This window comes from Palaemon carinicauda, chromosome 17, assembly GCF_036898095.1.
Source record: "Palaemon carinicauda isolate YSFRI2023 chromosome 17, ASM3689809v2, whole genome shotgun sequence".
NCBI lineage: Eukaryota > Metazoa > Arthropoda > Malacostraca > Decapoda > Palaemonidae > Palaemon > Palaemon carinicauda.
In genome coordinates, this window is record NC_090741.1 from 83,242,331 (window position 1) to 83,254,830 (window position 12,500).

The 12,500-nt window shown below is 37.3% G+C and overlaps 1 protein-coding gene across 1 annotated transcript in view; it reads left to right on the top strand.

The window, feature by feature from the left end:
* Positions 1-6,396, top strand: part of LOC137656434 (uncharacterized) — a 10,012-nt gene extending 3,616 nt beyond the window's left edge. Inside the window, exons 2-6 of the mRNA XM_068390613.1 lie at positions 3,390-3,619; positions 4,285-4,455; positions 4,568-4,726; positions 6,174-6,245; positions 6,365-6,396. Of these exons, the coding sequence (XP_068246714.1) occupies positions 3,415-3,619; positions 4,285-4,455; positions 4,568-4,726; positions 6,174-6,245; positions 6,365-6,396 (639 nt within the window). The 5' untranslated portion in view covers positions 3,390-3,414. The remainder of the gene's footprint in view (positions 1-3,389; positions 3,620-4,284; positions 4,456-4,567; positions 4,727-6,173; positions 6,246-6,364) is intronic.
* The last annotated feature ends 6,104 nt before the right edge of the window (positions 6,397-12,500 follow it).

A 12,500-nucleotide genomic window follows, 5' to 3' on the forward strand; every position in this document is an offset into this window, starting at 1 on the left:
ACTGTAATTGTTCAGTGGCTACTTTCCTCTTGGTAAGGGTAAAAGAGACTCTTTAGCTATGGTAAGAAGCTCTTCTAGGAGAAGGACACTCCAATATCAAACCAATGTTCTCTAGTCTTGGGTAGTGCTATAGCCACTGGTCTTCCACGGTCTCAGATTAGAGTTCTCTTGCCAGTCCACACGCAAGACGATTGATTGGGTCGATAGATTTACTTAGAAGAGAGAGAGAGAGAGAGAGAGAGAGAGAGAGAGAGAGAGAGAGAGAGAGAGAGAGAGAGAGGGGAGGGAGGTGGGTTTCATGTGGCAATCGAATAGAGGCTCAATTTGTTCGGCATATGAGGTAAATATCATAGTTAGTGAACTACAAGGGCAACGCACACACACACACACACACATACTCTCGCACGCTTGTGTATCATTTCTTCTTCTTGTTTTGTTAAAGTTTTTTTTTGTAGTTTATATAGGAGATATATATTTATATGTCATTGTTCTTAAAATTTACCTTTCCTTGTGTCCTTTCTTCACTGAGCCGTTTTCCCTGTTGTAGCCCCTGGACTTAAAGCATTCATCTTTCCAACTAGGGTTGTAGCTTATCAAGTAATAATATATATATATATATATATATATATATATATATATATATATATATATTTATTACCTATATTTATGTATGTATATGTATATATATACATATATATTTATATATATATATATATATATATATATATATATATATATATATATATATAAATTTAAATAATATATATATATATATATATATATATATATATATATATATATATATATATATATATATATATATATATATATATATATATATATAGTCTACTCCATAAAACCCCACTAAAAGGTAAGAGAGACAGAATTAGGAAGCAAGTTTCTATCTTTGATAACAGAGGGAAAGCAAAGTTCAAATACCACTGACAGTCCCATATTGAATATGAGGAGAAGTGCCTTGAGTGGTTTGCAGTGATCTGTCGTTCGTTGAAAAAATAACAGAATTACAAGAGACTACGTCTAACGGGGAACGAATCCTCTCCCGATTCCAGCTGAAACAGGAGGAGGTCCAAAGATGATAATGTCCCCAACGCAAGACTGGCTACTTTCCTCTTGGTAAGGGTAGAAAAGACTCTTTAGCTATGGTAAGCAGCTCTTTTAGAAGGACACTACAAAACCAAACCATTGTTCTCCAGTATTGGGTAGTGCCATAGCCTCTATACCATGGTCTTCCACTGTCTTGGATTAGAATTGTTCTCTTGATGGTTAACTATTGCACTGTAACCTCTCTACCATGGTCTTCATCACTCCAGGGGTTAACTACAGCTACCAAACAAATCTTAATCACTCGAAAGGTTAACAACTGAACTGTAATTGTTCAGTGGATACTTTCCTCTTAATAAGGGTAGAAGAGACTCTTTAGCTATTGTAAGCAGCTCCTCTAGGAGAAGGACACTCCAAAATCAAACCATAGTTCTCTAGTATTGGGTAGTGACATAGCCTCCATACCATGGTCTTCCACTGTCTTCAGTTAGAGTTCTCTTGCTTTAGGGTACACTCTGGCACGCTATTCTACCTTATTTCTCTTCCTCTTGCTTTTTAAAGTTTTTATAGTTATATATGAAAAATTTATTTTTAATGTCAATGTTCCTAAAATATTTTATTTTAATTGTTAATTTCTTCTCTTGTAGTTTCCTTATTTCCTTTCCTCACTGGGCTATTTTCCATGTTGGAGCCCTTGGTCTTATAGCATCCTACTTTTACAACTAGGATTGTAGCCTAACAAGTAATAATAATAATAATAATAATAATAATAATAATAATAATAATAGGCAGAAAATACAGGAATGATGACAGTAACTTATTTGAAATTTAAACTAAACTACGAGATCTCTCTTGAAGAGTATTATCAACTATCTAGATGAAAGAGTATTTGAACTATTTTCCGAGCCTTATTCTATCAAAAGCCTTAGAATACCCCCAAGAGTATCTTTAGAATTTTCTCTTTTTCCTTTTCCCCTGCAATACACGAAAATGCACGTTGTAGGAATTGTCCGAGCAAAGATTCGACAATTTTATACATCTGGAAGCGTTGTAAAGGTTATAGATGCTGTCTGTGTGGGGTGACAAGAAGAGATAAGATACAGAATGAAGTAATTAGGGGTACCACAGGAGTTAGAAAACTTTCAGATAAGATCCAAGAAAGTAGACTACTGAGGTGGTATGGTCATATCATGAGAAGAGATGAACAGTATATTGGGGGGAGAGTGATGGAAATGGAGGTACAGGGAAAGAGAAATATTGGGAGACCCAAGCGAAGGTGAATGGACTGTGTCAAGGATGACCTCTTTGATCAAAGGGATTAACCGGTGATGGAGTTTGAGACAGAGGTAGATGGGGAATGCTGGCCAGAAACATCGACCCCACATAAAAGTTGGAAAAGATGTAGACAAAGAAAAACAAAGAAGAATGCTGCCTGAGCAAAGATCATGCAGTAAGTGGATAGCGAGATTTGGCATGCAAGAGCATATTGATTCTGACAGGGGTACCACTTTTACCACTCAATTGTGGACATCATGAGCAAATCTCCAGGGCATCACCCTACAACAGACAACCACTTACGACCCTGCAGCCAACGGAATGGTTGATTGTTTTCGTCGTACCTAAATTAGGACGGCCATGGCAGCATCCACCCGCTGAGATACCGTACTACTACATCACAAATCTAAGTAGTAGGATGGCTAGGGCACTACTGCTTGAGAGTTACTGGGTCATTTGACTGGACAGATACTACTACATTAGATCCCTCTATGATTATGGATCATTTTTCCTTTACCTACACATACAACAAATAGAATGTATTATTCCTTACACATTCTCCTCTTTCCTTATATATCTGACACTAAGATAACCAAAAAAAAAATCTCTTTCACTCAAGGGGTTAACTATTGCACTGTAATTGTTCGGTGGCTACTTTCCACTTGGTATGGATAGAAGAGATCTTTCAGCTAAAGGTAAGCAGCTCTTCTAGCAGAAGGATACTGGAATCAAACCATAATTCTCTAGTCTTGGGTAGTGCCTCGGTCTCTGCGTAACATGGTCTAACACTGTCTTGAGTTAGAGTTCTATTGATTGAAGGTACAATCATGCACACTAATCTAATTCCTTATTTCCTTTCCTCATTGGACACTTATCCCTGTTGGAGCCCTGCTTTTCAGCCTAGGGTAGCTAAGAAAGTAATAGTAGTAGTAGTAATAATAATAATAACAATAGAGACTTAAGAAGAATTTATATCTTGATTCCTAAAAATGGATAACTTCTTTATTCACTGTTATTTTGTTGCTAGTATTGTTTCAATTTCCATCACACAGGAAGTCTTGGAGACTTACAATCAAGATGAAAGGCCTGTCTGTGATGCTAACGAATTTGTTGTCGATGGGAATGTTGTACCAACTGACAAACTCAGCTCTAATCCCCCATGCCGATCTGGATTTGAGTCCGACGGGACTCATAAGTCACATCTACATGGAGAGAGATATGGTTTTTGACAAAATGATGCCGCCAAAGTACGTCCACCTTAATGTGACAGCTACGAGCCCATGTGAGTCCTCAAAATGACAATTTGTCTTTTTAGTTAGTTTAAACTGTGATCAGTTTGAATGTGCAAAGATAAAGTAGCTTTTAATCAGACTTTGAGCTGGTGCACTTCAAGTACATAGCATATTGGACCTTAACTCCAACGGTAGGGGATTCACGTATGAAACTTCATTTGTGGTGGATAATGGGGGAGGGTGGGCTATTGCACCCTAGCAGTACCACCCACACTCGGCTGAATCCTTCATCAGGCTGGGAGGAGCAGAGAGAGGAAGGGTTCCCTTTTGTTCCTTTGTTTGATGTCAGCTACCCCCCAAAAGTGGGGGAAGTGCCTTGGCAAATAGATAGATAGAATTCTATATTATGACAAAAAAACTGTAACTTATTTATTGCTCATCCCATATTCTGAGAGTATCTTCCAAAATAGTTTTAAATATATGTCTATCAATATTAATTTTTTTTTTTAGCAATTATTATATTAGGACTTTCATCTTCCTAAGACTTACGTTACATCCTACGAGGAGTGATGTGTCACTCCCTCTACAGCTAATCTGACCCTATTTAACTCACAGTAAGCAGGGCAATGCATTACCGATGCAATAAGAAAATATAATTTTTAGGTTAACATTGCATTCTGAAGATAACACCCAAATTAAAATCAATCATTTTCAGGCCAATGTAAAAACATGTGCTTTGCGAAGGGGAGCTGCACCAGCGCCACCTTTTTGGATGTGGCCAACACCGACGAGGATAGATGCCTCGTTTCAGAGGACTATTTCAGTCACTTGGAACTGTTGAGTCGAACCTCTAACATCTTGTCTGCTATGACATTCTACTCGTTTAGTAAGTTGATGAAAATTGCCAGCGTTTTTATTTCAAATTTGAAATTTATAATGTGAATAGAAACATTTTATAACCCCTATACATTTCATATACACCCCACCCTTTTTCCAAGGAAGCGACTATGCGGGGCAAAGTGGATTTTATAAGATTTACTCAGAAGGAGCTACATTTTTGGAAGCTGACATCGCTTGCAAATGCGACGGAGGCCAACTCGCTACCCTTGAAACTCAAGAAAAATATCATGAAGTGACTGGAATGATCCCACCCGCTGGTAAGTCAACCAAAGCTGAAGTCAGTTAGACATTAAACAAGATTGTGGTGGCATAGAGGAATCATAACAAACTTCCCACACTCTGCGCCTTGTTTTTGAGTTTCACGCTGACGGCCAGGTAGATTTCAATAGTAAATAAAATCTCACAGTCCTTATGAGCTAGGGTTTGGAGATCAGGGGTAAGATCTATGAGTTTGGAATCTTCACCCAGAAATAGTTGGTCTAAGCTGACCCTTATTCCTGTGTTTAGAAAAAGCTCTGTCCAACCAAACAAGCTGGTCTATACAGACCCTTATTCCAGCGTTTAGAAATAGGCCTGACCACCCAAACCAGCAGGACTATACTGACCCTTATTCCAGTGTTTAGAAATAGGCCTATCCACCCAAACAAACTGGTCTATACTGACCCTTACTTTAGTGTTTAGAAATAGGAATATCCACCCAAACAAACTGGTCTATACTGACCCTTATTCTAGTGTTTAGAAATAGGCCTTTCCACTCAAACTAGGTGGTCTATGCTGCTCTTTATTCCAGTGTTTTGAGAGATGCCTGATAAGTCACCTGCAGCTATTGTCTAGTTAATCTTTGATCCTAGCTTGAGTATTAATCATATTTGTGTATGTTTCTTAGCCTACAATTTATTTTCCCATCCCTTTCTGTTTCAGAAAGAAATCCTATTTTTGATCACTCAAGTCAAGTCGTGAGGTTTCCTGATTTCTCGGTCAATTCTTTTAATATACTTTACATGAGCTTCTCACGACCTGTTTGCAAAGATCTGGTCCTGTGAGATTATCTCCGCCCCACTAACATTATCTCTATCCAACACAAAAGGTTAGGTTTGGGAAATAGATGGTAAAAAATTTGAAATGGCTATGTAAATAACTACAGATGAATTAGGTATACTAGCCTTGTATTTGGTAAATACATCCATAATTGAATTGACCTGTTTCTCAGTGGTTTAATTCATATCTATCTTGTAGTGAATTTTCCACGTACAGTATCCTGCCTCTGTTACTTACGGGCTGCCAATGTATGAGCCTCTGTGGAACAATCAAAGAACAGCTCTTTTAAATTCACCTTAAGATCAAATGTTATCTGTTATTTGTTAGCCAACATATAGTTCAGGGATTGAAGCATTCATTTGGTAATATTAATGAAGATATTAGTAATATTTAAACAGTTTCACTTGTCTTTATATACTTCGTATAAATGGGATGGGTGGCAGATATCGCGGCCCAAGTTCCAGCACATTTTAGGATAACAAAGATGTTTGGGGCTCGCAACCTTGAACTTAAGGGAGCGCTGATACACAAGAAGGTTAAATTCTTCTAGTGGTATGATGGGATAATATAAATGTGCCATTGAACATGTTTGAAAACAAATCAAATTTTCCTGTTCAACAATATTCGTAGTTGAATTACACCGAAATCCTTTTCTTTTTGAAACAGTTGGTGCACTATACTGGATTGGGCTAAAAAAAGACGATGCTTCGCAGCCAGCAATGTGGCAGCGAATGACTGGTAAGAAATTAGCAGTGTAGTAATGTAAAAGCTGTACAGTACCCTGTAGAAGTGTGTGCTAAAGTAAACTGAAATTATAGGGAATAGGCATTTACATTAATTCTTTTTGGCTTTTACAGTCTATCAAGTTGATCCTTGGCAGATCAAATAAAATTACTTTACAAATTTATTATTTCTTTTTTTCAGGAAATGTAGCGGCAACACCCACTGACCTGCCTACAGGATCAGAGAATTGTTATTCATTATATTATATTTCAACATGGACAATATCAAATGAAAATTGTGGGAGCAAGTTCTGGTTCGTGTGCGAGAGAAACTTCTAAGCTACTGGAAAGGTAAGTCTATAATCAGCCGCCAAAGATTACTGGTAATACTGAACATTATTAATCACCTGGACATATAAAAACTAGTACACAAGAAACTGAAAAAAATTCTCCATAGCGAAACTTTTGTCATAGTTACAAAAGAAAACCCAAGACCCACCTAAATCCCCAGTGCAAAATAAGGTTTATGACCTGGCCGAGTTACAACAACGGAATAGGTTAAACCGGCTGATTTACAATATTGACGAGCAAAAAAGATCAGTAAGTAGGAGATTAATTATCTCGTGCTACATAAACAAGGTTCGTCTATGTCTATGTCTATGTCGAAACGCATTTTCCGTTCATCGTGTGGTGGACAGTGTGCTCTGGGAGGACCTGGATGCAATAGAAGATCGATGCAGACAGAATTATGATGATGTGGATAAGAAACAGAACAGTTAAGTTTTTGTCAAAAGATGCAAGAAGCGGGACCTTCAACGACAATATCTTCAATGACGATACCTTCAACGACGATACCTTCAACGACGATACCATCAACGACAACACCTTCAATGACATCACCTTCAACGACTACAACGACAACGATACCTCAAACGATAACTTCGACGAACTCAATGACAACGATGACTTCTACCAATTTGACGACGACCAAGAAAACGACATCGACTACAAAAACTTTTAAGACGACGATGACAACATTGACGATGAAGACCATAACAGAACAGTACTAAACAGATGGACTCCTATGCTACCCACATTACTATTTTGAATTCTACTCTATAGTAAGTTAGCTAAGGGAATAGTGTCAATTAAAAAAAAATGGGTACGAGTAATCGGTATCCCAAGACCTTCTTTTAATTCTGTTAAGACGTCGACTTTAACCTCAAATTTTTAATCAAACACCCAATTTTAGTTGGATGTTTGTTCAATAGGTTCGGATATCAAAAAGTTTACAGAACTAAGGAAATTAGATTGATGTAAAGAGAGTAGGATCATCTGTATAAAAGAAGCAAAGAGTAGAATCATCTGCACAAAAATGCAGAGTAAAATCTGCATAAGAAATGCAAAAAGAGTAGGATCGTCTGCACAAAAAATGCAAAGAGAGTAGGATCATCTGCATAAAAAATGCAAAGAGTAGGATCATCTGCATAAACAAAAAGTTTTATTTCAAGGCAGAACCAGATACTGTGCATACATAACACGCATAGTAATAGGGCAAGAACACTACCCTCCGTTAAGTTTCGAACACATGGGACTCATACTAACAAGGTAAAAAAAAAACAATGCTAATCTCCATACTAATAATTTGAACTTTAAGATTAAAATCAGATGATTCCTCTTGCCAAAGTACACCTGGGTGCATGTGAAAGGATTCTTTTTAGCATAGGATATTACGTATTTGCCTAAACTTGATAAATTGACGAAGGTCTGCACGGCAAGTTTTATCATTCCCGTAAATAGGTAATGAATGAACATTACAAATTCTACGACATGTGCAAAAAAGGGACCCCATTTGTCATGAAATAGGAATTCATCTATTTGAGCCTGCTAGGACCATAACAAGCAAGGTCAAGTTAATGATTTTTATTCTCAACGTTCGTGAAAGCTAAAAGAATCCGTTTAGATTCTAGAACTATAAGAGGCAGATAGAATTCCTCATTACTCTGCTTAGATCATTTAGATTAGTGTAATATTGACTTACATATATGCCCCCTTTACAATTCATAAGTTTTGTATGTTACAAACGCATAGCCATGAGTCGCGCTGTCAGCACTTCGTCCATGTGCACGAACAATCTTCTTGCTTCTCCTGGCAAAAGCTGTTCGCCTTACAGAGCAGCCCTGTACATAACCCTTTGCTGTGTGCAATAAACACAATCTACCGCTCGGGATTTTATTTCTTCATTCCTGCAATCATCTGTCTTCATCTACAAGACATCATTACATATCACCATGGCACAGTGACCAAACATCACATATCACCAGTGTCAACAACACCAACCAAAATGATTGATTCTTTTCCTTTGGGATGGTTAGTGACAGAGCCATCTGGATTACACGAATGATGTACTTAAAGCTATACTCTAAAAGCGATAACTTTAGTCCACCATTATTGTTCCTGAAAGGATTTCTCCCATCGCACCTACAGGAGGCACCATGGTGGTAGCCTTCAATCTGTATAAGGTTGAGGTGAAGTTTTTCTTTACACTGATCCTCAATATAAATTACTTTTCACGACAAGCTCAAGTTGATGAAGCTAAAGCCAATACGGAGGAAATGAAAATGTCGCTACTGTACAGTATTTCCTACTGAATTATAAAACCTTCTGAATCCCATTTCTCATTGGGTGTCTCCCCCAAGCTCAAGTCGACACAGCTAAAGCCAATATGAAGGCAATGGAAACTTCACTAATGTATAGTATTTCCTGCTGAACTATAAAACATTCTGAGCCCCATTTTTCGTTGGGTGTCACCCAAGCTCAAGTTGACAGAGCTATAGCCAATATAGAGGTAATGGAAATTTCACCACTGTACAATGTATCCTGCTGGACTATAAAACATTCTGAGCCTTATTTCTCGTTGGGTGTCCCCCCTAGCTTAAGTCGACAGAGCTAAAGCCAATATGAAGACAATGGAAGCTTCACTACTGTGTAGTATTTCCTGCTGAACTATAAAACATTCTGAGCCCCATTTTTCGTTGGGTGTCACCCAAGCTCAAGTTGACAGAGCTAAAGCCAATACGGAGGAAATGGAAACTTCACTACTGTACAGTATTTCCTGCAGGACTGTAAAACATTCTGAGCCTTATTTCTCGTTGGGTGTCCGCCCTAGCTTAAGTCGATGGAGCTAAAGCCAATATGGAGGCTATGAAAACTTCGCTACTGTACAGTATTTCCTACTGGACTATAAAACTATCAGAGCCCCATTTCTCGTTGGGTGTCCTCCCAAGCTCAAATCGACAGAGCTAAAGAAAATACGGAGGCAATGGAAACTTCACTACTGTACAGTGTTTCCTGCTGGACTATAAAACTATCTGAGCCCCATTTTTCGTTTTGTCTCTCAATCTCAAGTCGACAGAACTAAATCCAATACAGAGGCAATAGAAACTTCGCTACTGTACAGTATTTTCTGCTGGAGTGTAAAACATCCTGAGCCCCATTTCTCGTTGGGTGTCCCCCAATCTCAGGTCGACAGAACTAAATCCAATACAGAGGCAATGGAAACTTCACTACTGTACAGTATTTCCTGCTGGAGTTTAAAACATTTTGAGCCCCATTTCTCGTTGGGTGTCCCCCAATCTCAAGTCGACAGAATTAATCCAATACAGAGGCAATGGAAACTTCACTAATGTACAGTGTTTCCTGTTGGACTATAAAACATTCTGAGCCTTATTTCTCGTTGGGCATCTTCCTAAGCTCAAGTCGACAGAGCTAAAGCTATTATGGAGGCAATGGAAACTTGACTACTGTACAGTGTTACCTGCTGGACTTTAAAATATTCTGAGCCCCATTTCTCATTGGGTGTCCTCCCAAGCTCAAGTCGACAGAGCTAATGCCAATACGGAGGCAATGGAAACTTCACCACTGTACAGTGTTTCCTGCTGAACTATAAAAGATTCTGAGCCCATTTCTTGTTGGGTGTAATTATTCTTTGCTCAGCCGTTTGCTTGACATGGGACCATCATAATAATGCAATAATTATCTCAGCTCATTTAATTTCTTTAGGATATTAATGATGCCTTTTTAGGTGTATTTTTAAAATGCTAATGGTATTAAATGAAGATAATCCTGGCTTATAATTCAGTGCTATTTTTAGGTGTTAGTTTAGTATTTATATATTGCAGTAATTACTACTACTATTATTATTATTATTATTATTATTATTATTATTATTATTATTATTTTTGTTATCAATATTGTTGTTGTTGTTGTTATTATTATTATTATTATTATTATTATTATTATTATTATTATTATAATTTTTTTCAATAAATTTATGAAACACTGACTGCAACTCCCTTTTTTTCCAAGGTAAACTATAATGCAGATTTTCTTCAGTCATTGGTGAGCTTACTTTACATCAGGAACCATCCATGCCTATTTTTTACCTTAAGCCACCCGGGACGTTATTTTCCACAGCGTACCAGCTGTGGTGCTGTTCTCACCTGTGATTTTCTAATTCAAAGATCCCTTAAATAGCAGTAATATTGTCTATAAATATCTGAAATCATTGTTCAATATTTTCCAAGTAAAAGGTGAAACATAATACCACTTCATCTCTGAGACAATTGTGTTGGTGGCTTTTGCCGTCTCTTTCAATTATATTCCACTGTGTGCTTCTACATCATGGTCAACTTTGATGTATATTTAATTCAATTAGTTTTAAGGGTGTTTTGACTTCAATTCAAAAGCACTGCATAGTAGTATTAAGTCATGTTTTCAGGAGGAAGTTTTGAGTAGTATTTTACTGATGTGTTGTTACAATTTAGAATTAAGTAAGATTCTATGTTTTCAGAGCAACAACTTATATTCTCACCATAAACAAAGGCACAATTTGCCATTCTTAGTCTGATGCACATTAAGATGTTGATGTAATTCAGAATCAAAGTTTCCACAGACACCCCACTGAGAAAAGTTTGAGTGAAATTGATATGTTTTGAAGATATAGCCAAGTTTCCACAGACAACCCACTAAGAAAAGTTGCCAAGGCTTTGCACTGCATTAAGTCCTTTTATAAGTATCAGGTCAATATTGAGATCCTTAACATGAATAGAATGACTTTCTATATCTTTGGCCTTAACCGAAGACCACATTCAGATCTAAGTGATTGTTTTAGCTTCAGCCAGCCACTTCTTGGCAGGAGTTCTTTCTCAAACCAGCAAATATAGAGTATTAAGAAATAATTCCGATAAGGCCATCTAGCTATCTGTCAGGTCAGAAGTTAATCGATTTAAATCAAGCAGGTCATATGCTAAATAGGGCCACTTGTCAAAAAGTCGGCCTGTAAGAACAGCTAGATGTCTCACGGTACATGAAGCCAGACCTCTCGTAGCTAGTCTTAGATATCTGCATTAACAATGACTAAATTCAACAGCATTGGATACAATTTGAAAATTATTGGCCAACTCCAAACAATTATGCATATAAAGAACATAATATATCTCTGTACTTGTATTGTTTGAAACCTCAAAAAAAAAAAAAAAATACGCACTTCTTTTCCTTTATCCCAGTTGAAAATCAGACTTAGCATTTACGTTATCATTTTCACATATAAAATTGTTCTTTAGGTCAATGAAATATTTCCAAAAGACAGAATTTTCCAACATCTTCAATGTTTTCTTATTCAGTAAGCCTCCAAGAAGTCCATTAATTCTATTTCATGAAGGATTTTGTGCATTTTGGGCAATCTAGTCCAACTCAGTCCGTCACTAAAATAGAAACATTTAAATATTATATTAACATTATGGAGATCTGCAGCCAAATGTAAACAGCAGAAAACATTGTCCTTCAGATATCATGCACAAAATTCTCTTAATGGGGTCTAAGACCTAAGTTTTAGACACAAAATACTGGGTATGGTCCCACTCGAACACGGGAGGATGTAGTCGGGCACTCAAGGATGACTAAAGTGAAATTTAGAAGCAATGCCGTGACACTGCCTTTATCCTCGCAGTACGTACCCACTCTCCAATGGAAGATAGCCCCCCAAGCGTATCATTTAAGCAATGTGTTCCTAGCTCCACGCCCTTTCATAAGCTTGTTTGGGTCCACCTTGGTTAACAAGCTATAGGTTGCTAACCCACTATAAAATATAATCCCCCGTAAACCGTCACTGAGGATCGACAAACCAATGTTCTAATTAGAACCCTTAAAATTTGAAAGTTCACCAAGACATTGCTGTTTAACCTAACAAGGACATTCTTTAATAGTGTTT